The sequence below is a fragment of the Hippocampus zosterae genome, chromosome 21 (assembly GCF_025434085.1).
Source record: "Hippocampus zosterae strain Florida chromosome 21, ASM2543408v3, whole genome shotgun sequence".
Taxonomy (NCBI): domain Eukaryota; kingdom Metazoa; phylum Chordata; class Actinopteri; order Syngnathiformes; family Syngnathidae; genus Hippocampus; species Hippocampus zosterae.
In genome coordinates, this window is record NC_067471.1 from 3993279 (window position 1) to 4018498 (window position 25220).

Here is a 25220-nt window from a genome sequence, read left to right on the forward strand (position 1 = left end):
ACTTATAATCGTGTATAGCCAATAAAAATGGATGAAAGGATGTAGCATTTCTTTTCAAAAGTTCACGGATAGATCGTGTAACACTTATTTTACCACGTAAGATCGATCACATAGCCACTTCCTCAGTGCTTTCACTCTTAAGTCTTCCACTAACAAATGAGGTCAAGCACCACAGCCACAACCACTTTCATGCATATTTACGTCAAGTAGTAGAACCACTTTGACTTTTTTTAATGGGTCACGTCCTCTGTTGTCTTCGAGCTGTGCACCTTTTCGCCGAGTTTTTCACCCCACGGGTGTGCGAACTGAGTGAATCATCACTCAAATGTTTCACGTGATCATCTTGAACCAAGTACAAGTTATCAATCAATGTCATTTTTTTAATGACCAATTCAGTCTGACAAGTGTCATCCCTGGATATTTTGCAAAAGAAAATCGCACACCATGACTTTGGATGATTTTTAAATTTTATTTTGTCATGTTATTGACATAAAAAGTTACCATGTGAATATATTACTACCATTTCCCGCAGTGACCTCTTTCACTGGATTACAAGAGACAGCATATGAACAAGTCATCACATATATAACCCACCAACAATGTCCTGACTCTTCATGGTGACGGCTACTATTTATTTTAAGATGACGTGATCACCAAACACATTAAATCACACTAGTTTGGTCCTTTACTTATCGTATGAAGATGTTTTAGAAACATTTGTACTCCTCTATCTAGGTCGTTTTTTTCACTCATCAGAATAACACCCCGTACAGTCTATCCCCTTAAATTTTCATAACTATTTTATTTGTATAATTTCATGGGACAACACTAAACAAATAAGACCAGATTTTAGATGCCTGCTTTCTGTTCACGCCCAACGTCTTGCGATATTAAGATTAAGATATCCTTTATTTGTCCCCGCAATGGGGAAATTACAATCAGAATTCAGAAAGGAAAACGCAGGGTACAGAGAGGGAAAAAAAACCCACGCTCGAACTATCCTCTTCCGAGGATAATTTAAGTCAAGGATAAAAAAGACCCTAGCACATAAATAAGCATATGACAGTTACAACAAGCCATAACATGTAATAAGGGGGGAGGATGAATGGGAAGGGGGGGGGGGGAAATGAAATGACCAGCTGCACGGTCACCGTTGCGCTCCGCATATCGAATCACGTCACGGGGGAAAAAGAATCGACGTGATGAAGACGGTGATAACAAGGATGTGTATGCGCGTGTGGCCAATAATGTAGAAGTCTTCCACATCCTCCATGGACAGTACTGCCAGGCACACTGTTCTCCACTTTCTCCATGGATCCAGGGCGTATCCGCCAGTAAGTGTCCCCGGAGGGCAAGCAGGCTCCCCACTGGCCGCTTTTTTCGTTGAAATTTTTTTTGTCGATTACATCGAGAGACCAGCCAACTATTTCCATGGTTAGTTCTTCAGATGAAAAATACGGTAGGAGGCTAGGAAAAAAGTTAGACAAAGACAGCACAAGGACTAAGTGGCGAGCACGGATTGAGGGCAGGAGGAGCAGTGCAAAAAGCGTCCGCCTTCGTCGAGAGCCAAGCAGAAAAAAAATAAAATAAATATTAATGAGCAGGTAACACCAGGAAGCCAAAGTGGCCCATTTAGAGCAGCTTCACTCAGGGGTCGACTCGCTTTTGTTGCCAGCGTTTGACATCAACAGCTGGATTTTAAATTCTTTCGAGGACATCGTAAATTTGCACTGTTGTACAAGCTGTACAGTGACAACTTGATATTTTAGCTAAGTATTATTCCTTCAGTGTTGCTCCATGAAAATATTGTCTTTTGGAATACATTGTGTGTTTATTTAAAACACTTTGGTTCCCTAAATAATCTGTGACTGGGTTTGAAATGTTTCATGATTAGATTCAAAGAGGGGTTAAAAACACAACGAGTAAGTTTTGATCCAGAGACATACAAAAAATAAATAACACTGAAATACACAGAGCGCAATCTATACATTTCAACAGAATGAGTTGACGAGATCCTTGATTCTTTCTGCAGCAATAGCACCATCGTGTGGTGAAAATGGGAAAACCCGCAGCGTGTTTTCTTCTCGTTTCTTTCCTGAAAAGAATTTTTAAGCCTCTCTGGAGGTTGTGTGAGATTGTTGCTGTGATTCGCGTGAAGGTAGTTTGAGGTTAAGTGCATCAAGCATGAGCTACATCTGGATTCATGGCCGCATCACAAAATGTGATGATCTTTGGTAGCTTTTTTTCCTTCCTCCTTACACGAGCTGTACAAGTTTGAGCCAAAGTAAATTCAAAGATTAATTTCCGAAAAAAAATGTGTACAGATGGTGTGTCGAAATGACATGAATAAAATTTAATGGTAAGGTGATGCCCATGTGTTCTCATTTGAACGCACAAGGCTTCTCTGTCGACGGTTTGCTTTGACGCACATCATTTTATGAGGATCCCTATGAGGCGTCCTCATTTTATGACGACGCCATAAAAATACTGTCATGATCCCAAAACCAAACCGCCCTTTAATCAGCTTTATTGCTTTTTTTTGGTAACTCATCTGGGCTTTGTTTTTTCTACAACGGTCACGTAAAATCTATGTTCCCTTTATTTACTTGTTTTTTATTTATTTTTAAATCCAGCGCCATCGACTTTTCTCTACACGCCTTCCAACTCAATGGGAATAACATTGATACAATATTATTTACCAAGCTATATCGATATGAAGGCACTTCAAAGAAGGAAGTGATTGACCGGGGCCTCATCTGATTCAAATTCAAACACAAGGGGGGGGGGGGGGGGGGGGGCTGTCGTCGAGATCAAAGAGCGCGCGAAAGGGAAATGACGGACTTGTCGCTTTCTATCTCGTGGGGTCAGCTAATGGAGCACGAGGAAGATTCCAGCATGAGTTGTTCCGTTTCGAGGTGGTCATAAGCCCCCCCCCCCCCCCCCCCAAAAAAATGAAATCCTGTAATGGAATGACATTCCAATTCCCTAAAGCTACTACCGTTTCGTCAAGCCGATTTGATTTACCCTGTGACACCTCAAGACTACCCTCTTACACGCTGAGCCAACTAAAATCCCAATTCCTCAACCGTATATCGGTTGGATTAGCGGTATTTTTTTTAAACATTTCCTGAGATATTGTCAGTAGGAATCAAAAATACATGATTTCAGCGTCCTTGCAAAGAGGCCTCTGTTAACCCTTTCATGCACCAATAATGATAACTTGTAACCCTTCGCCACGAATATAACGGATTAGAGTAAAATAGCAAGAACGAAAATCCGCGACTGTGTACGGGTGCCACAAGATGGCGACGTAGCACCACTTTTGTATTAAACAAGGTTTTGGCTTGTCAAATAAAAAGATGCGTCCCTCACTTCACTATACCTACTTGGCACCGAAATGGCACAATACAAAAAGGAACAATGACGGATCCATTCCAGAAAAAAAATTAAATAATAATCAAATTTTCCATTCATATTTTTGAAACAATATCATACTAATTGCTCTACGGGGATAAATAAAGTTTTCTGAATCGGAATTATTTCAGTACAACATTTGCTGCCTTTTTTCTTTATATTAACCCTTTCCTGCACCCTGTAACCTGATAAAGTGTCATCTGCACAATACTAAACCGTAATGCAAATATTTTTTTTTAATCAACCCTTAATTATGGTGGATTAGGATGCTATTATTCATGATCGATGAAAAGAGAGAGAACGCCATTTGAGGAAACGCACTATCATGGACAGACGAGGTTGTCGCAGAACACCGCAAATCATGCTGAAACCTTCCAGAGTGCGACGGCGGCGCGTGTTCAGTAGCGGGTCCTCGTTTTGCATATGAGCCAGTTTACAACGACCAGTGTTGAGACTTTCGAGTAGTGACTGCAGTCTTTTTATGAGGTGACGTGTGCGCGCGCGTACGGTATAGAGACCCGAGCTGGCCTGACAGCAGCGGGCCACACGCGACCCTTAAGAACTTGGCGGAGCGAGGGCGGTTTACATGTTAGACTGAGGGATGTGGGGGGTTCTGCCTTCAGCACCAGCGAGGGCCTCCAAGGGCCCGACCCTGTTACGTCCGTGAGTGTCTTTTTTTTAATACTCCCTGTTCGAGGCTGTCAGGCCTTCCCTGGCTTCATGTATGTTGGGATGGTGCCTCGTTGAGTCAGGCCTTCGAAGCGTTTGTAAGTGTAGTTGAGGAACACCCAATCCTTGGACTTGAAGTCTGGTTCTGTGGCATTGGCTGGGATGAAAATAGAAGCGTTGAGGGTCGACAGCAGCAGCAGGAGAGTAATTGAGGGAGAACTCGAGGGGGAACGTTTCAGACCTGGTTGGAGGATGTCGGACTCCGGGAACTCGTCAAAATTGGAGGTGTCGTCAATGCTTTTTATCTCAATGGAAATAGCGGCGGGACGCTCTCTGTTAGAAATATTCAGAAAGCGTCATGTGGCGTGGGGGGGGGGGGGTGTACAAATGAAAGCTTAAAGTACCTGATATGCTCCCAGTCCACGGGCTCAAAAAACTGATGGCTTTTGATCTCCTCCACGCTGCCCGCCCCAACTCTGTTCTCAGCATCCGTGCAATATCTGAAGCATAAAAAAACCAAATAAATAAAATAAAACGCACACTCATAAAACGACATTGTTGTTCCTGCATTTCAACTTTGCAAGTGGCCGCATCCGCTTCTAAAAGCTCCGACACCGTGAAAACTTTGATCTGTCCGTTATATGATTTCAACCTTCGTTCGCGGCGATTTAAAGGTCAACACTGAATCGCTTCTGCTGTATAAATGAACCCGGTTCAGTCATACTTAGAATTAATATTTAGTTGAAAAACCATCCAAAATATTAAACAGGGTTGCTGTATTTTTTTCTCCCCATTTACGTTGGCGTATTATAATGATTTAAGTAAAATATTAGATCACGATAAAATGTTGGTTATTTAATATTTCGTCACAAAAAGTAGTGCTTGTTTGAGCCACTCGAGGGCGCTGCATCCCCGCTCAACAACTTGAATTGAAATTCCCGCAAAGGATGAAATTTGATGTCATTTGGCCAAAACCTGGACAAATATATCACAGTTGCTTTGTTATTGTTATTGCATAACAAAATTTTGTTTATTGACCCTTCCAATCGATACATTTGACCCTCAGGACTCACATTCCCGAAAGGCCCTTTCACGCCTCAGGAACAATATAGCAATTTGACATTTTTTATATTGGCGCATTTATAATTTTCAAAACTTGATTTTTATCGGGAACAAGTCAAATATTTCTCATTTCTATTGCATTTCGAGCTGTCCTTGCTCCAGTCCGAATTACCTTACAAGCAATTTCTAATATTCAGCTGCCACACTACGGCTGGTTTTAGTACTCACGACTATTTTGGTTTGTTGTTTTCCATTTTCAAGATGCCACCTACCGCAGGATCATGTCCTTCGCTCTCTCCGAGATCGGGACTTCGGGTGGAAACACGAGAGTCTCCTTCCAGTTCATGACTTTCCTGTACGTCTCCTGCGGCGTCTCCGAACAAAACGGCGGATAGCCTGAAACGAATGTCATCCTTTCACACGCACGCGACAATCCGTATTTTTCTCAACGTGCGCAAAACGGACGCGGTTACCTATCAGCATCTCATACATGATGACCCCCAGGGACCACCAGTCGCACAGCTTATTGTAGCCCGTCTGCATGAAGACTTCGGGGGCGATGTAGTCCGGCGTGCCCACTGTAGAATAAGCCTGAGAAATTTTTTTTTTTTATTTTTAAATCACACAGATTGAGAAAACATTCTGAATTTTTCTGTACATGTCCCTCAAAGGGAAAAGGTTTGGACACCTCTGGGCTTTACTAAATGACCAACAGAGGGCGCTGCGCCATCAGGACGCAAACTCAAGAGCTTGTATCATTAATTTACTTGGTCTCCACATGCATTTCAACAAACGGTCCATTGAGGGAAAAGTGTGCAGAATCCGGTTAGTTATGTACGACGTTATTAGCATTACGGATTTACCAGCTGTCTCCGGTTCTTCTTCCAGGTTTCTGCTTTCCGCTTGGAGTTCATGTTTTGAAAGGCTGCAGTGAAAAATAAAAGAAAAAAAGAAACCAATAAGTCCAGATTGGTTGCACCTTGACATCAGTCGTCTGTGCTGCATCAAAATGAGAAGTCGTGGCGCTCACAAAAGTCACTGGGTGGGTTGTGGGTCAAGTTTCTGTAAAATTCCGTTCGGTGGGCCTTCTTCAGTCCGGTGCATAAACCAAAATCAGACAGCTTCACATGTCCCTGTGAGGAGAAAGGGGGAGAAGAAAAAAAACACATTGAGGTGACATGAGTGGAAATTTGAGGCAGAATGACATTTGCATCAGATCTCTGATGCGATATGATGACATGCGCGTGGCATCTCTTCACCCTGGAGTCCAGCAGCAGATTGTCCGGTTTGATATCTCTGTGGATGAAGCCCAGCTGGTGGATGGAGTCGATGGCCAGGACCGTCTCGGCGATGTAAAACTGGGTGGCCTCTTCGGACAAAGTGTCCTTCTTCATCAGCAGCGTCATCATGTCGCCTAGCAAAGAATCGATGCCGTGTTATTTGCGGACACGATTTTTCTCGTGTCAAATATGTGCGCACCTCCAGGCAAAAATTCCATAATAAGGTAAAGGTTCCTCTTATCCTGGAAGCTGTAAAACATCTTCACCACCCATGCGCCGTCTGCCTCCACGAGAATATCCCTCTCCGCCCGGATGTGAGCGACCTGCACGGGATTGGAAAATGAACGGCAACTCATAAAGCCTCCGGAGCAGCTCGAAAGACTTTTGACCTGCTCTTTCTCCAACATGTCTGCTTTTCGCAAAATCTTCATGGCGTAAATGTGCCCGGTGTCCTTTTTCTGCACCAAACGCACCTGTAGGGAGAAGTAATGAGAGACAGCAAGGGTCGATAAAAAAATAAATAAATGAAACCATTTTCTCCAGCGTACTTCTCCAAAAGCACCACGTCCGATGACTTTAAGCGACTCAAAGTCATCCAAGCCCAGCCGCGTCCTCTTCAGTCTCAAAAACTCTGTCTCCTTGCGAGCATGCTGGGAACGCCGCATCACTTTCTGCCGAAAGAAGAGAAAAAAAAAAACGATAAGGGCTCCCTACTTGGCAAATATGGTCCTGCGGCGCTTCAAATCCATCTATTCACTTAAGAGCGCGTCGCAAACGTTTGCAAGCGCGAGCTTTACCTCATCATCTGGTAAGCCCTCGTCATCCATGGCCTTCTCCAGCTTCTTCTGCCTAGCAACAGACAAACAACAACTCAAGGTACATTGAACATATCTATATACAGTGAAACTCCTCTACAATGAAACGTACATGGACGAAAATACCCCCCAGTGTGAAAAAAAATGTTCATGCATGAAAGCCATTCCCACTTTTCTGCTCCCCCTACAACTATAAGCCCCACTGTTGCGTAATATGAAATGTTTTTCTCTGCTCTTGCCTCGCAACGAGATTCACTACAATGAAAACAAGCCTTCCGGGAAAGTATAATCCAACCTCAGCATGCCACAGCGATCTCTACTGCTTCGTTCGGAAACGGCAACAGCAACCACCACACTGGTTTTCACATGCGCAGTAGTAATACAGGAATTTTTTGTTTCAGATGCAGCACGAACGTCGCCTTGCTAAAATGGCAGCAAAACGGACCTTTGCATACCAAGGAGTTCAGAAAAGAAAAGCTTTAACGCTTGAAGACAGGATAAAGGTAATAAAAATGATGGAGGAAGCAAAATAAAAGAGATTATGCAAGAAATTGATGGAAGTGAAAGTAAATGCTGATAGTAAATTTTGAAATTTCTTTCCCTTTTTTTTCTTTCTACGCTGGCTATATGAAGTGTCAAATAAGTGCATGCTCATACTTATGTGCTATTGGAAGAAAAATAAAAAGTACACGTATACGTTTTTTCTGTGTGTGTTCGTGTTTACGTCCGAGATAAAATTTGCTTCAGATCTTGTGCAAAGAATTTTTTTGTATCCAAGATCAGTTCTGCTGTAACGTGATCGAAATCTGCTTGCAACCGACCGTGCGTCGGGCGGCTTTGACACTTGGAGTCGCGCGCGGTAATTGTTTATGATGGGGCTCGCCTCATTTCGCGCTCCTCGTGTTGGGTGAGCAGCGTGCTGTAGAAGTTCTCCAGCGTCAGTTTGGCCACGGTCACCCGCTCTCGGGTGTGGTTGCTCATGGGGAGGGCGGCTGCAGTCCCTCCTGTCATGGCCATGCTCTCCTGTCGGGAACGCACAAAGAGATGAGATCTCAGTCTATGGTACTTTGTGGTGACAGATGACCAAGAATAAACAATTTAGCAAAAAAAGGAAGCGGGCGGACACGTTCCATATGGAACATCATTAAAACCTTTTTCAGGATGCCAGTAGAAAAGTACGAGTGGTCTTGATTTGATCATACCAAGATTGAAAAAAAAAAAAAAAAAGAATGTCTCGGCAGGCCGGAGATAGGGAGGACATGTTTGGTCTAGACCCGGCCACAACAATCTCACAAAAACAAGAAACTTCCTGATTTACTTCAAAGGGAGAAAAAAAATGTCAGTAAAAGACACTTGAATGGGGAAGTTGATAACATGTAGAAAATGGGAAGCCAACATGGATGCTGCTTTACCTTGAAGAAACCCCTCCTCTAAAATACCATTTCTGAGATGACATTTGGTGTGACGTGTCCGTACCGTACGTATTACAGACGTATTACACACAGAGGCTGACTCATGCGCACGCTCCCCCCTTAAAAGGACTTTAAAAGGAGACCTGCCAGGAAACTTTCCATCCCTGAATGAAAGAGTCCAGTCATGACGCGAAGGACAGGAATGGGCTGCACGCACTTGACTAATTTAAAAAAATAAATTAAAAAAAAGAAGGTTGAAGAAGAAGTGATCATCATTCCTGTTGCATTCAAAATGGCAATCCATTTCGTTCTCAAAGACGTCAACAATAACCTTTTTTTTATTAAAAGGTCACATTATGCAAGAAATTGGTACAAAGTTGTACAATATTGATGTGCAAGGCTGTTTAAATGAAAAATATTGACAATGTTGCTGAAAATCTTAAGTTTTCACCAGATATTATTATCGTTATTGTTATTGACATCATAATAAAAGCCCTTCCTTATTTTGCTTATTCCAGCCAAAAAAAGAGGAAAAAAGTATAAGAAATTCCTTTCGCAGGACTGGCTCGGTTCATTTTATGCTCAGCGTATGAGCTTGCATAGGCACAATTTCCGATGGGAAGGAAAGCAGGCGGATAAGGCAGATTTAAGTCATGGAAGGAAGGATGCGAGGATGCAAGAATAACATTCTTTAAAATGGTGTAACACAAGGAAGGAAGGAAAGTGGTTTTAAGCATAGAATGGAATGATGTAAAGAAGTCTGAGAGGAAAAAAGCCAGGAAAGAAAACTTGGGATAGAAATAAAAAGAAAAAAAATTGTTTAATTATAAATAAAGAGTGCATCTGGGGTAAGGATGGATTGAAGGAAGGAAGGAAGGAAGGAAGAACGAAAGAATGAAAGGATGGATGCATGAATAAAAATGGTGTGAAGAAAGAAATAAAAACTGAAAGAAAGTAGGAAAAATGGAGGCAATAAAAAACACCGACGGGGAAGAAAAAATGGAAAACATGTCATGGGGTGTCATTTGAAACGTATACCTACTTTTAGCCCACCATGGATGGATATTATAAAAATAGAATGTAGCTCACCACTTATATCGACGTCCCCTTAGTTTATTTTCAGTAGATAAGCAATTATTTAAAAGGTTCTCTCGTGATTGCTGTATTCCATTTGCGCCAGGCGAACAGGTTCCATTAGCAAACAGGAGTAAAAATAGCCAGTATTTTATTTTATTTTTTAAATAGTATGTGCTCAACCTACCTCCGTGTCCTGCTCCAGAGTCAAATATTGACTGGGCAAGAGCCCCCCGAGCCAGTGAAAACAAAAAATATATTGACCCGAAAGCGTCTTTTCTGCCTAAAATGTAGGCAGAAAATGCTGGAGGCTCCACTTATGAAGCTAACTGTTTCCCTTAACGGGGAACCTCTATAGCGCGACACCGTTAAACATCGCTAATATCAAAAACAAAACATGGCTTATTTCTTCTGCCGCAGGCGGCATGCGAACATTAAATTAATTTAAAAAAATAAACTATCTTCATGAGTCCCCCTCTGGAGTCTGCGTATGGCGGGTGACCTGTCTTATTGGTGAAAAATGTGTAAAGGTGGCTTCAGTTTTCCAAGGACCGTCGGGCTCATCAGTCGCTACAGTTACGCAATGGCGTAGCTTTGGAGTGACGTCAACTCAGGCCAATCAACGGTGGAGAAAGTATTAGCAGCCAATCACGCTGGGAGGATTTTTGACAATGACAAGAGTGGCAGCCAATAGGAAGTTTGGATCCGCCCCTTCGTTTGGACGCAGATTCATTAGACCGCTTTGCGCTAATGAAAGAAGTCACTGTTTCCAAGCATTTTTAGACTTGTTTCATCCTTATTCCTGATCATAATTGTATTTTCCTACATATAACAGTGTTTTGAGTCACACATTTTCATTAAAAATACAATTTCATTCTTCAAGTTACGTTGAAGTTGAGAACAATAAAAGGTCATTTGGGGATTTGCGATCCAGGCTTATAAATGGAAAACATGAAAGTGACGTAACGAGGGACAGTTTGCTATAAATTCCTTCACAGTGAATCTCTATATTTGGGCAATTCCATTATTTTTTAATGAAAAAGCCATGATGTCAGTGTGCATGGGTGGAGGGATGTGGGCGTGACCCGTTGACACTTTTTATCCTGGGTGTGGTGCTCAACACAAGGTTTTTAAAATAAGTCTCAACGTCAACATTGCCCACCAAGCTATGACGTGGCTTCTATTTTTAATTTTTTGGCCAATAAAGTCTGGGGGCCTCAAGGGTGACTTCAACTTGCTGTTGGTGAAGGTACCCTAAACATGATCTGCGTCACTCTTCTCCTTTTCCAACCTGACATTCTCCCACTGCTATTTATGTATTGCTGATAGAATCTAAAATTAGGAAATGTAGACAAGAAAAAAATGCCACTTCCTATTTTTTTTTCCTAAGAGGAAAGCATTGCTTGTGAGCACACGCTAACAATAAATATCCTCCCTTAACTTGTATGTTACAAACTACAGGAACACTTTTGGATAAACAAAATGGTTTATTCAAAGTGTATTTAACAATAATGCCCATTAGAGCATTGAATCAGTTCTCGGTCATAAATATTTACAAAATGAATATACAATACAAAAAAAACCCAACTGCAGCCAGACAATACTGTTCCCCTCCCCCCCATCCCCCTCAAGTAAACATTTGAGTTAGTCTACCTGTGTGAAGTGATCAAATATGGCTTTTTTTTTTCACCCGACAGATTGCTCCAGCATGAGGTTGGAGGCTTGCAGCTGAATGTTATAAATAAGGTCAGTAATATTTGAAACAAGGCCGTTTTGAGCAGGTCAGGATTCGGCAGGCGAAGTCTGGCTGGGTGCGCCGTTGCGGGTGCGGAGCTGAGACTGGGCAATGTCAGCCAGGGCGCTCTGGATCTTCTCCAGCAGCATGTCACCTCGGGTAACCACCTCTTTCAGACGGACGGCAGCCTCGTGGTTCTCCTCCTCCAGTTGTCGCAGACTGGCCGCCTGACGGAGTAGCACAATCGTGTCACAATCTTTCGGGTTGATGCCGTTTGTGTGCCAAAAGATGTGTGTTTGTGCAGCAAAAACAGACTACAGATGAGGAAATACAAGATATCACCTCAAAAAATCTAAAGTACAACATGAGCTCATGGTTGAGAATTCCAGGAAATAAAAACAGGAAATACTCTAATTGGTTAAGCATTCAGTGAGCAGATCTCTCAGAACATTTGTCGCATGCAAAAACAACTCATTTGTCATCTTCACAGCAAAAAAAAAAAAAAGTAGTCTAGAATCTAGATCAAGAAACTCAGGTGTTTTTAAAAGCAACTTTGCTGAGGTTTTTGGGGAGTGGGTGCATTGTCATTTTTTCTTTTTTATTTAGCCAGGGAGCAACACATAAATAGAAAAGCAATGACAGAAAACTTCCTGGTGAAGGAAATGAGGAATCAGTGTGCATAGCTCCCTCTGCTGACTAAAAGCGACTATTTTTTTCTCTATTTCAGGGAAGTTTGGACAACTCCATGCCATTCGCACATCTGTCTCACAGTAAAGACAATTGTGTCTGAATCTTAATCAGAACATGTCTGTGTCCAGTTTCCATATTTGCCCTGTGCTTGTGTGTTTTCCTCCCAGGTTCCAAAAATATGCTGTCATTTGAAGACTCTACATTGCCCTTATGTGTGCGGAAAATGCTCCCCACTATCATCTCTGTGTGCCTGATTCCACTTCTTATGGTGTTGGTGTCACGGGCACCTCCTGCTGTGGGGTGGACAACCACCGACCTGCAGAGCTGCTGTGGACTCCTCGCTCGGCAAAGAGTCGATGAGCACGTCCACATCTCTGGCCGTCCTGGCAATGAGGGCTGCAAACAGCTGTGCATATTCTAAATGTAGAAGAAGACAATTGGTCATTGTTTGATCAAAGCTAACTTGGAGAAAAGCTGAAGACTCATGAAGATATTTTATACTGTACTCTAAAGAAACACCTGTCAGTAGTATGAAGTCCACTCAAAATCGCTTTTTAAAAATAATTCTCTGTTATCCCATTGCATATACAAGTGGAGCTAAGGAAAGGCAATGGAGAGGTGTTAATCGAGAACCTTCAGTTTGGTTTGCAGGCTGTTCGTTGTTGATCGATGTCTGAATATTACTGAACGAGGCAGGCGGAGCACACTGTTGCAGAACCCCGATTGCGTTACAAAACTGATCTGCAAGCTACAAACACACAAGTTATTAAAACATGTTTCAAAACCACGGCCACACCGAAACTATGCGTAAACACGGAGCAATAGCATACCGAATTGACAGCATCTTGTAACTGCGTTAGCCTATCCGCCATTTTTCTTACCGTCTTCTTCGTTTGATAGCCAGTCCGACTCAACGGTGCCACCCTGTGGTTCACCATTTGTATTTTAAAAAATAAATTCAAATGTAGTAAATTACGTCAGCATTGGAATACAATATAAATATCCAGAATAAATTGTTATTATTTTCCATAAATTGACGAAAGTTGTCATCCCGTTTTCTTTTTGTGAATTGTATTTGTAATCACGCGAGATTCTACGAGATCTACGTGCTGTCATCAAAACCCCAAGGTTCGACGATAGCATCTGATCTGACAGTATTTTCGTTTATAATCCCTGTTAATCATTTCACGGACCCGTTTTACAGGAACGAACAAAGTCTGTAAACCGTGCCACCTTTACGCGACTTTGTTTTGAACGTGACCACTTGTAATAAAACCTGGATCGACCTTTTGTGACCCATTTATGTGGACCGGGCTGTGGCTATAGCTAATGTTAGCTCTCAAACATCAACAGGAAGTAGCGGCCAAGCTAAAAGCTAATGTCTTGCACTTTGAGCTCCCCAGGTAATCTCGATCTTGTTTTTCCCACCTAGTTAGGACCTTTAACAATATAGTGTTGTGTTGTACACGATATATTATTACATCGCTTCGTTTATATATCGCTACTGCTTCCATTAGCGTAGCATTTTAGCAACTGTGAATACAACGAAGACTGTCCACCAAAACAATAAGTGCGGCAGCACGCAAAGTGAATGATTTTCCTCCGTCATAATAGCTGAATAAGTACGTCCTTATTCACTTGATTTTATTTTTATTTTTCTTAGCCAGTGTGTTTTGACAGAAGGTAGTGAAATATTGTTTTATAGCTAAAGTGATACACAGAAGAATAGTGTCCCAATTCTTGGGCAGCAACGTAACCCAAAATTGTACGAAAGTCAGAGCGTGCCCGAGTCTCTCTGTAACGTACCAGTGAAGTCAAGAAATAAGACAAGAAAGAAATCAGAGAACATTTGAAATGTAATGAAAGCTCCTTGTTCCTAAGAGTGTGTTGTATCTCTTCAGACATGAATTGTACTTTGGAGAAAGTCCTGGCCGATGCCAAATCATTGGTGGAACGGCTCCGTAACCATGACAACGCCGCAGAGCTGTTAATCGAGCAGACGACATTCCTCAACAAGCGGGTGGATGCCATGAAGCAGGTAGGGTGGACATGACGACTGGATTAAGATCATCCCTGTTGAGTGAGAGATACATTTTTGAATTTATTTACCAGTACCAAGTGGAGATTGACACCCTAAACCAGGTTGCACGTCATCGGCCTCGATCCAGTCTGATCCTGGGTATCCAACAGGAAAATCGTCAAATCAGAGCTCTCCAACTGGAAAACAAAGGTTCCCATGGGAGAAAAAAAAGTAAGACCTTATATGATCATTTTTAACCAATTCTGCTCTCTGTTTGTGCAGAGTTGCGGACATCATTGGAGGAACACCAGTCTGCGCTGGGACTCATCATGAACAAATATAAGGAGCAGAGGTTCAGGCTGCTCATGGCAAGGAAGAGGGACGATCCCACTATTATGACACAACTGAAGGAGCAGCACACAACGGTCAGCGGAGAGGAAATTAGTCCTCCCTAACCCAGACTCCCTCACGTTTTCACCTTCCTTTCTTCACAGGAACTCCAAGCACATGCCGACAAGATCAACGAGATGGCGTCCGTGATGAGGAAAGCCATCGAGGTGGATGAGGGGCGGCTATGTCAAGATGAAGAGAGGGTTAAACGGCTCGAGGTAAAAAAAAACAAACAAAAAAAAAGCGAATGAGTATTTCTGTCTGAAACTGAAATAATTGCAGAGTCACGTTTCTGTGTTGTAGCTGGAGAACAAAGGACTAAGAGAACTGCTCGGAATCAGTCGCGAAGCATTCCTGATTCTGAAGAGAGAAGACGTGTCAGACAGCACGTCGCTCTCACCGCCACTGACCAACACATAGTCGGCTCATAAAGCACCTGGAAGTGAAAACGGGACTGACCATCCACGCTTCCACGACAATGTGTTTGGGACCCACCAGTTTTCCTCCCATGGATTCACTCCACCCTGACTGCCAAGCGCCAGTGCATCTACTGTATCAATCTCCAGCTGCATTTGAACAATCATTGAACAATCAATATTCATTACTTTCGTACTTCTTTAAGGTTTGCCCGTGTGGCGAGTAAAGCCTGTGCAACTTGCAATAACTTGAAAGTGTGAGTGAGATTTAAAAAAAAAAACGTGTGATCTAGAAAAAAAAATCTATATCATTATCAAATAAAGTATTATCTCTTTGTTTTATATGGAGTCTATTTTTCACAGTTTTTATTGTTGGACACTTGTAACAAACGAATTTGAATCGATACAATAACTGAATGAAAGGAATCTGCCGTAACGCATGAAAATAGTGAATTAAGTCATGTGGTTTGCCATATTAATTTAAGGTCAAATCATAAGGTGCGTATGATGTATGATGAACGGTTCAGTCCCATCGGCGTTTGACTGAGACAATCGTTTTTTGCCCAGAAAAAAAGTAACCACTAAGGATTTCAATCTTCAATTAAAAAAAATATTTCTTAAAGTCGATTGCCCTTTTGTGCAAATTAAAAAACAAGCACATAGGAACTCTAGTGCCTGTCCCCGAGTCAAGTAAGAAGTACACAAACGAGGAATGTGTAAACTATACAAGAAATTTTAAACTGTAAATTTCCCCAGTGTGGGACGAATAAAGGATATCTTAAAAGCAATTAAGTCCAAGTGCATCACACTGAAATTAAAGCGGTAAAATGAGTCAATAATAAGAAGAAAAAAACAAGTCTGTACATACTGAGCTTAATGTGGCTCCTAGTGTTTCCATAATATAAAAATATTGCGCTAGGTGTCACGAGGTAGTTTCAAAAGTGGATTGCGCAGAGATATTGCACACAAGTATTGCACGTTGTGGCTTTACACCAGAGCGGTCGAGTTGTCTGTCTGCCAAAGTGAGCGGTTTTCCTTCTCTGATGTCCCGTGGCTGAGAAATACTTTGTAGCCGTTATGTTCACCCAATGAAATAGATCTTAAGATGTGTTTGCGGAAGTATCTCCTTAAAATAAGTTACAAAATGTTTGTGCCTTTACGGTGGTTCGTTACGTTCAGCCGTCAGAGAATCAGTGGGCGTTTAGGATCAAAATATCGCGCGACTTCGAAAAATCTCGAAAAGGGCGCGTTCACAGACCTGCGCGAGGGTCGAAGAAGTACACCGCGAGCACAAGAACACTCAAGTTGTGTCACTCAGAAAAGCATGTCGATGCTTCGCCCGCGGGGAATTAAATCATCAAAAGATAGGCGGGTTCAAGGTTACAAATGACTGACGGGAGCTTTCGGGATAACCGATAGCGTCGCGGTGAGAGTAAAGGACATCAACAATGATTCGGTGGATATTTTGGCTGTTGATGTCGCGTTCAATATGTGACATTCAAGCTCAGGGTGAAAGTAAGTACACAACAGTAACCTAGTTTGCTTTTAGGACGTTGTTTTAGACTAAATATGATGTTATGAATACATTAAAAATGTAGTCTGTTGGAAGAGCATTATTGTGCCAATGTTAGTGTATACAGGACATTTTTTCCATTTATGCAGAGTATAACATACACACTACGATTTACAACTCTGGGTTCAACCAGACAATACCATGTTTTTCATAAACGCACATTATTCTAAAGATCGATTGGGTGTCTCGTCAAAATGCCTTAATTGTGAAAGAAAAGTACTGTTTTTAACACATGAACAATATCGAGACCGTTTCTGGTTCACGTTAATGTGACCCAATACTTATGAACGGTAGTGGATACATGTGTTTTTTATAGGAACATAAAGGTGTTTATGTCGGTTAATGTCCACCCCCCCCCCCACACACACACACACAAACAAGCCCTTATGACTCACGTGCTTCTACTTAAATCAGAAAAAGAAAAAATGGCAGAGCTGTAGACTGATTTGCAAAAACATCAGATGGAGAATGATCATCCATGCCACATGCTCTTCATCCTTTTCAAGTGAGGCCCACCAAAGTACGATTTTATCGGTCGGTAAGGTTCTCTGTGAGCGGAAAAAAATGTTCAGAAACTATCATCTCATTTTTTTCCTTCTTGGTTAATACGAGTAATGTTTGAGCTGGCCTCACGCATACTGTGGACAATGTAATTTTTGTGCTCGATGAAAACAGATTGCTCTCTTGTGACAGATCGGGTGGTTTTCCTCCCGGGGGCCTTCCAGAACGTCAGCGTGTCGGAGAACGAGACGATGCAGGCCGTGGCCACCGGTATCCCCGCCGGGGTCGCTTTCGCCACCGTGCAGGTCCACACGCAACGGCACAACATCACGTTGTCCTACAGCACCGTAAGGCCACGACTGTTTTTGGGGGGGATTGAGTACAATTTCTGTGACGTAACCCACTTCTTAGTCTCTAAAATGCAATTTATTCACGAGAGAAGGCAGACGGAGAATCCGAACGTGTGCGGCAACAGTAGTATGGCAGCGAAGCACAAAGTGTGCCTTTTTCTCAAACAAAGCGCGTCTTATTCCGCCAAACAAAAGGTCACATGTCTAGAAGGAAGAAAGAACGGCGCTGCCTGTCGTCCACTGTCGTCCTTTATTTACGACAGGGGTGTCAAATTGATTTTTAGTAACCGTGTTCCTTGCAGGGCCTTGATGACTGAGATAAAGAAGTCAAGACAGTTTATTCAACGATTCTTTACTGTAATAAGGGGTTTGCTAAAAAGAAAATGCTAACACTATCTTTATGTATTCCATTTGAAAGGTTTAAATTTTGGTACAGATTTTAGCAAGCATCATGGAAGTTGACATATTTGGTTTGCTCTCGCAGCCCACATAAAATGATGTGGCGGGCAAGTTCTGGCCCCCGGGCCTTGGGTTTGACACCTGTGATTTACGACATCGCATTTCTCTTTTTCGGGACCGACGGCTGATGATACCCACCCGCGTAACTCGATAAAATCACGTCATGTTGAAAACCAACCCGGTTTATTTTTTTTTCCAGGCAAAAGGAAAACAAATGAAGGTCAAGGTTTTACCAGGCGGGAAGATCAGACCCTCTAAAAGGAATTTCACAGGGGGATTTTTTTTTCTTAGAGCAGGATTAACATTCTCCACAGCTCCGTTTCAAATGATTGCCAAATAAATTAGGATATATCCGTGACGCATCGAATAAATTCACTGGTAAACCAAATCCAATGCGCATTTTGCGGTCATTGCGCCGTTGCCAAAACAAGGCGGCGGCTTGTACAAAAGCTGCGATTGTGAACGTCGTCCTCTGCGGGCGAGCCAAGCGCTGCCGGGCTGCTTCACGGTAACGCAAGGTTAACACGTTTTTGGTTTGATTGAGTTGTGGACGATCCTTTCGAAAAAAACATGACATGGAATTCAAATTTTCAGTTAATGTCCGTGCAGGGCCGTCATTTACTTGTCAAATAAGTCAATAAGTGTGGTTTCTAGTCACAATTATGTTTTGGGTTTTTTTGGTGGGTGGGTTGTTTTAAGGTAATCTGAGATCTTCATAAAAGGATCAGTTGATACGATTGTAGGATGAGACCCAAATGTAATGCATTTCTCAATCCATGTTTATAAGATTGGGCCTTTAACAACAAAAAGGTTTTTGAATATTTTTTTTTACATTAAAATTTAATTTGTTTTAAATTGAAATATTTTAAAATGTTTTCATTTATTAAAAATTTAAATTAAAAAAAGTATTTTTTTAAACAATTAAAAAAAACTCCACATAGTATGATTTTGTTTTTGTTCTGAGTGCAAATGACTCCCCCTGGGAGAAAAAACATTCAAGGACGGCACAAAACTACCGAACAGCAAACCGATATTAAGTGCATGAACTGATTTAATTAAAACAAATTTAAAGTAGGTTGAGATTGAAAATTCTGCCAACAAATTAAACGGCTGGTTAAATAAAATTATTTGGTCCCTTAGCACTTACGACAATGAAAATGTATGAAAATGTTACATCTGTCGTTGCGTGTCAACACTGCCCCCCTCGGGTCACCCCTTTGCATTACACTGGCTCTCGCGAACCTTTTCGCGTTACATTATTTTAGGACAAAAATAGATTTCACATCAAATTAACCCTTTTGGGGACAGCGGTTACTACAGTGGACAGCTTGGCAAGTCACAGGATGGATGAAAGGGTTATAACGTTATTGATCCTGTTGTAGCCGCCGATGGTGTCGTGGTACACACGCCGGACTTGTGTGCGGGATAAGTTGACACCCAGTGACGGTGTGAATGGTGATTTGTCTCTATATGTGTTCTGTGACTGATTGGCGACCAGTTCAGGGGTATAGTCTGCTGGAATAGGCTCCAGCAACTCTCCGCGACCCTGTTCAGTATAAGTAGTGTTGCAAATGGATGGATGGATCCTTTTGTAATTAACTAACGTCCAGTTTTTATTTGTGTTTAGACACCAGTGTTTGGTCTCTCTTCAACGGCAGCGGACACAGGCATCCTGTTCCCTCTCCTACCGGGACAAACATCCTTCACCTTGTTCATGTTCTCTAGCGATGGAAGCACCGTCACAGGCACAGGCGTGATTCTGCCTTTCTCCAGCACGGGTATGCCATCGACGTCCTTTTTTATTTTATTTTTTCTCTTTCATGTTTGTATCTTTTACCCTTTTATGCCCCCTGGAACATGGTAAATTGTCCACTGGAGTAACCACTGTCCCCAAAAGGGTTAAAAAAGAAAAAAGTCAAATTGTGGATGCGTTTCGTAAGCTGTGAGGAAGTTGTGTGTTGTCATTCGTGCTTCTGCAAAATCAAAGCTGAAGCACTTTCGCCATAAGTTGAAGTGTGTCAGTTCATCTTGATGTTTTTTTTTGTGGGGGGGGGGGGGGGGCGAAGCTCCAAATGTTGGCCGTCGGGTGTTTGATGATCATGCGCCTGCCTTTGAGCAGCAAGTCATCATGACATGCCGCAACTAACCCCCCCCCCCCCCCCCACTGCTTCAGACCCCGTACCCGGCGGCTGTAACATCGAGTTTAACCTGAACGTGGACCCCAACGTCTACCTGCGCTACAACCTCTACGAGACCACCATCCGATTCGCGCCGGCCAACCTGGGATACGAGAGGTAGTAACTTCACGGGCTTCCTGCGCCAGCAGCTGACAACTCACATGCGCCTCATCCCGCCACACAATTTTTCTTCCGGAACCGTCTCGTGCTCGGTCGCCTCCTCCTCCCCCTCCCTCATTTAGCGCCTTAACTGATTTTGATATCATTCTGGGATTATTATGTACAATTTTCTTTTCAGTCGTCACACACCGATTCCATTTTCTTGGCAGAGAAAAAACATAAAATATGATAGGCGCTTTAAAAGATTGTTTGTTCCGCCGTGACCACGTGTTGTTGACGTACTGGTGGATTTCATTGTTCTTTCGTCACGCGTTTCTTCCACAGAGACAACTCAATGTGCTTCACACAAGTCACATTAAAACATTGAGACACACACCACAGCGAACAATATTTTGAAGCAAAAGAAAACAAAACATTTAAACAAAAATAATAAATCTGGAAAATTACGTTTCGACCAATTTTATTCGTCCCCCAGGGGCAGCACTCCGCCATCCTGCGACACGTCCACGGGGACCGACACGCGCTGGCGCCTGCAGTACGACGTTTACCAGTACTTCCTGCCTGAGAACGACTTATCGGAGCGCAGCCTCTTCCGGGCCGTCCAGGCCGTGGCGGACGTGGACGGCATGCAGGAAAGCGGCAAACGCGTACGTAAAACCGACGCCGAAATCGTGGAAAGTAATTTCAGGCGTTGGAAGTCTTCGCGTTGTCGCCTGCAGATTATGACGCTGTCCTCGACGGAAATGAGCACCGTGATGTTTACCTCCATCCCCGGCCAGGGCGTCATTTACTCGGTGATCGTTCGAGATCCCGTACTCAACACGTCGGCGTCGTACGTCCCCGTCCACACTTACGCTTGCAGCTTTGCCTCCAAACTGGACGGCTGTCAAACGCTGGGTATGAGTTGAAACAGTTTTGCGACTTTAAACATTTTTTTTAATTCTTGAAAATAGTTGAGGGACTTTTTTTTGTGCCTTTTCAGGAAAGATAACCACGAAAATTTTCTTTACGATCACCGGCTTAGCAGGTCTTTTTGTCTGCTTCTTTGGGCACCGATTCTTCAAATCTGGTGAGTGCTTTTACCTCATTTCCAAACACATTGAATCTCAAATTTCTCTATTCTAGTTTTTTTTTTTTTTGATGGCACCAAAGCCCCCCGTCCGTCTAAGAGGGAAGCCGTAATTAGCGTCAAAGGAGTTTGTTCAAGTGACACATCTCGAATTGTTGTTGGGGAGGAGCGAAGTTTAGCCTGGGTTGTTAGTGGAAGTTTTGGAGAGTCTTCACCGCATGTACATGCATGTGCACGTTTTCGGTGCGTTTTGTCGTAATTAAATCATGTGTCAGCCAGTTATTTTTAAAATACTGATAGACATTTCAGAACGTTTTTTTTTTTTTTTAAATCACACTGATTTGTGACAGGGCTTGGTCCTGATTTCCGGCAAGTACGTTTTTTTTTTTAGCTTTGCAAATCCAGATATTTTTTTTAAGGTTTAAAATATTAATAGACATTTCAAAACTTTTTTTTTAATCACCTCTCGTTATTTTATTTTATTTTTTCTGATTTGTGACAGGGCTTGGTCCCAATTTCCGTCAGATTGCAGGGTTTTACTGTACTTTATTACTTTTTTTAAGCTTCGCAAAGCTCTTTATTTTAATGGTTTAAAATATTGATAGACATTTCTAAATCTTTTTTTTTTTTAAATCACTTCTCGGTTTTTGTTTTTTTCCGATTTGTGACAGGGCTTGGTCCCGATTTCCTGCAAATTGCCTGGGGTTACCGTCCATCAATTTTTATTTTTTTTAGCTGCACAAAGAGCTACAAATGCTTGAACAATGGCTATTGACGTTTCCGAATAGCCACATCTTATGAATATGGTGTTTTGTTGAATTCAGTCAAAATCCATTATTATTTGAGAAAAAAAAAGGGACCGCAACACTCAAATCCATAAAATGACTGAATTCTTCTGAATTTTGCCCCTCCTGGTTTGTATCCGGATACCCGCGGTGCACGTGAGGAATACCAGTGTGGCGCACGTCACCATGGTAACCGCTCCCCCCCCCAAAGCCGTCACTTGATGGTGTTGGTGTTCACTGGTCACAGTTGACCCAAATCGTCTCGTCTCTCATGCGGTCCTCCATGTGATGTCGTCAGAGATCCAAAAGGAACCCATGATTGTCCATCTGCTCGTTTCCAATGTGACGTGACGCCGCTCCGGTTTCTGTTTGTACCCCCCCCGCCCCCACAGAGTTGTTGTGCATGGGATTCAGCTTTTCCGCCTTCTTCTTCTTCGTGCTCATCACCAGGACCACGAGCCTGGATTACGACAGTGAGTCGTTTGCGTCTGTCTCCATGTGAGAAACCGCCAGCCGCGTTATGAACATCTCGCTCTGCGCTTTTTTTTTTTTTTTCGCAGTCAGGCTGGCCGTGTCGGCGGTGATCGGCGTGGTGGGCGGTGTCCTGCTGTTGATGAGCTGGTGGCGCTTCGGCTCGGTCATGGCGTGCGTGGTGGTGGTCGGCCTGATGCTCGGATTCATGGTGGCCGCCACTGTCCTCTTCACTCCTCTCGGTAGGAACAAATCCAAAAAGTGTTTGAAAAATCGAAAAAAAAAAAAAAAATTTGGGTCCTCCTGCAGGGGACTTTGAAGTGTTCAGGCGCTCGGACGCCGTTTTCTGGGTGACCTTCTGCAGCATCATGATCATCGTCCCGCTCTTCTTCATGCGCTGGCCCCGAGAGGTAACCCAGCGCCCCCTTTTGGATCGGAGCGTTTTGATTTTCCACCAGTTGACGCCTTCTCTCGACAGGGTAACATCGCAACGTGCGGCGTCATCGGCGCGTACGCCGTCATCCTGGCGGTGAACGCTTACATTTATACCAGCCTTTCCTACATCACGCTCAACATTCTCAAGCGCTTCCTCAACAACAACTTCAGCGCCGCCTTCACCGACGTGCCGTTCCAAACCATCGGTGAGCTCGTGAATCTCGCTCAACCAAAAACCGGCGCGAGTGGACTATTTCTTGGTTCTTGGAAACATTGTGAAAGCTCTATATAAATATAGCTGTATTGTATTGTATTGTATTCCCTTTACCATAGCTCCATCTAGTGGATGCACAGCGCAACCGCAGCCACCATTCTAGCTTCTCTTCTATGCGCCTTATAATACGGCGCGATCTATCATGACGAATACAAAGCCATTATAACCCCATGGCTCTTACTGGCTTTTAACTTATTCACTCCCAAAGACGTTTTTGAACGTCTTTTCAGACTTGGTCCAAAATTGGCTGGTACTGAATGAGATAAGTGTATTGGGATGCTGTGCTTGGGAGAAAATCTTTCTCAGGTTGTTTTCATCGTCATTTTCTCTTGTCTAGACTACATCATGATTACAGTGTGGGTGGTGCTCGGCGTCACGGGCATCATCCTGCAACTGTACCGGGAGCGCACGAGGCCCTTCTTCCCACCCAGCCCGTACCTCATGTGGCTGCAAGAGCGCGAACGCCGTAAGACCAACGTGCTGGACCCGAGCCACCACTTCCCATCTTTGCCCAACCGCCTTTTGGCTCGAGCGCGGCAGCTCACAAAGCGGATGGAGCCAGCCGGGGAGCACACGCCGCTGCTGCTGTAGGAGCCCAGCTGACGGTGGACGTCGGCCATCTTAATTTCAAGCAAGCCACAGTGAGAATGAACCGCTGGGGTGCGTTCAAGTGACATGTCGCGTCCGACGTCTAAGTCGCGAGGGAACCGTGGTGGGTCATTCCATGTAAAATCAACCAATAACAACTTCACGGCCCAGATGAAGAGTCTTTGAAGCTTGGGGATTTTTGGACTGTAGCAAAACATCACACAGCCTCAAGGACGTTCAAATGTCAGAACTCATGAGGCAGATAGTCTTGGCAACGGAAGATCAAGCTACAGAAAACATTTGAGTCTTGCAAAGGTGCAAACAAACAATCTAACTGGAAGATTGGAGGAATGTTTTGTGTCCTGTTCTTTTCCTTCCATTTCCAGCTACACCTCCAAATTTTGAAGAGAAAATTCTTAGTTGGTTTGACAAAGAAATGACCCCGGTTGTTTGGTTTACCGCGCACAGATCAAGAACAGCGCCACTGAAAAGGATCTACAAAGAACTTGGATGACAGATTATTTTAATACCTTAAAAATAATAATAATGACAATGTAGCATTTTGTATGCTTAGGTCACTGCGCTTACCCTTAAACACAAACTTGCACATTTTCTGTCAGCAGCATGGTTTTAAAACTCGGACTTAATTTTCAAAACAGATAAATACTCAAAAATGCACTAAAAATATTTTTTTAAAAGGCGGAGCCCCCATTTATATAGTCAGTGAAAAACAAAAACTGACAGGTTGGGAAACGCTGACAAAGAAACTGAATTGCACTCTCCTGTGATTTACTGTTTGAATATTTCTCTGTTTGTCATTATGTAATGGACCTGATAAAAAAAAGTGGTACCCGGCCTTAATTGTTTCTACACTGTCGTGCCTTCATTTTTCAAGGGTTTGACTCAGATTTTTTGATGCACTGAAACAAACTATGCGCTTTTCTATTCATATTTTATTTAACATTTCACATCAACCTCCTGGTCTCAAGATGTTTAAAAATGAATAATATAAATGGTCATTGAACATGTTTTTATGTGTCTGTAGTACTTTGGGTCAAAAATAAATGAAAGTGATACAACTCGCATCAATTGTGCTACGCGGGCTCCCTCTAGTGGTACGGGGAAATTACTGAAATTCATGACAGTTTTAAGTGTTCAAATCTATTTGTGAGTGCGTTCAAACGTATTCCAATACATTCGAATGTACTCGCAAATATGTTCAACCCTACTCTATTTTTTTACGTACTCGCAAATATGTCGGAACAGACTTGTAGCCAAAATGCTACAAAAGTAGCATTTTTTCCCATAATGCAACGGGGTATTTACTTCCTTAAACATACCCCGTGGCCTTATGGGAACAAAACGTGATTGTAAATCACGCACTGCTGGCATAACAAAGCCATAAAATTACAAACGTTGACTTACTGAATCTTTGAACGCA

General features: G+C 42.8%; 4 protein-coding genes across 4 annotated transcripts; 2 read left to right on the forward strand and 2 right to left on the reverse strand.

Moving 5' to 3' along the window:
* Positions 1-458: 458 nt before the first annotated feature.
* On the reverse strand, positions 459-10312 carry LOC127593527 (serine/threonine-protein kinase 38-like). The gene is made up of 14 exons (XM_052055028.1): positions 9914-10312; positions 8124-8263; positions 7223-7274; positions 6974-7096; positions 6815-6898; positions 6625-6748; positions 6405-6559; positions 6176-6278; positions 6009-6070; positions 5619-5736; positions 5418-5541; positions 4488-4583; positions 4325-4416; positions 459-4240 (listed from the first exon to the last, which is right to left on the reverse strand). The coding sequence occupies exons 2-14, from the start codon at positions 8255-8257 to the stop codon at positions 4116-4118; spliced, it is 1392 nt and encodes a 463-aa protein (XP_051910988.1). The 5' UTR covers positions 8258-8263; positions 9914-10312; the 3' UTR covers positions 459-4115.
* Positions 10313-11347: 1035 nt separating this feature from the next.
* Positions 11348-13101, reverse strand: med21 (mediator complex subunit 21). Its single transcript, XM_052055150.1, has 4 exons — positions 12982-13101; positions 12785-12899; positions 12468-12568; positions 11348-11688 (listed from the first exon to the last, which is right to left on the reverse strand). Exons 1-4 carry the CDS (start codon positions 13087-13089, stop codon positions 11509-11511), a joined length of 504 nt encoding a protein of 167 aa, XP_051911110.1. The 5' UTR covers positions 13090-13101; the 3' UTR covers positions 11348-11508.
* A 130-nt stretch (positions 13102-13231) lies between these two features.
* Positions 13232-15319, forward strand: fgfr1op2 (FGFR1 oncogene partner 2). Its single transcript, XM_052055149.1, has 6 exons — positions 13232-13554; positions 14053-14189; positions 14264-14381; positions 14454-14596; positions 14666-14779; positions 14865-15319. The coding sequence occupies exons 1-6, from the start codon at positions 13530-13532 to the stop codon at positions 14979-14981; spliced, it is 654 nt and encodes a 217-aa protein (XP_051911109.1). The 5' UTR covers positions 13232-13529; the 3' UTR covers positions 14982-15319.
* Positions 15320-16226: 907 nt separating this feature from the next.
* On the forward strand, positions 16227-24807 carry tm7sf3 (transmembrane 7 superfamily member 3). Its single transcript, XM_052055142.1, has 12 exons — positions 16227-16492; positions 17244-17398; positions 19488-19638; positions 20034-20154; positions 20633-20804; positions 20877-21054; positions 21140-21226; positions 22404-22484; positions 22572-22724; positions 22792-22892; positions 22961-23123; positions 23529-24807. The coding sequence occupies exons 1-12, from the start codon at positions 16426-16428 to the stop codon at positions 23780-23782; spliced, it is 1683 nt and encodes a 560-aa protein (XP_051911102.1). The 5' UTR covers positions 16227-16425; the 3' UTR covers positions 23783-24807.
* The last annotated feature ends 413 nt before the right edge of the window (positions 24808-25220 follow it).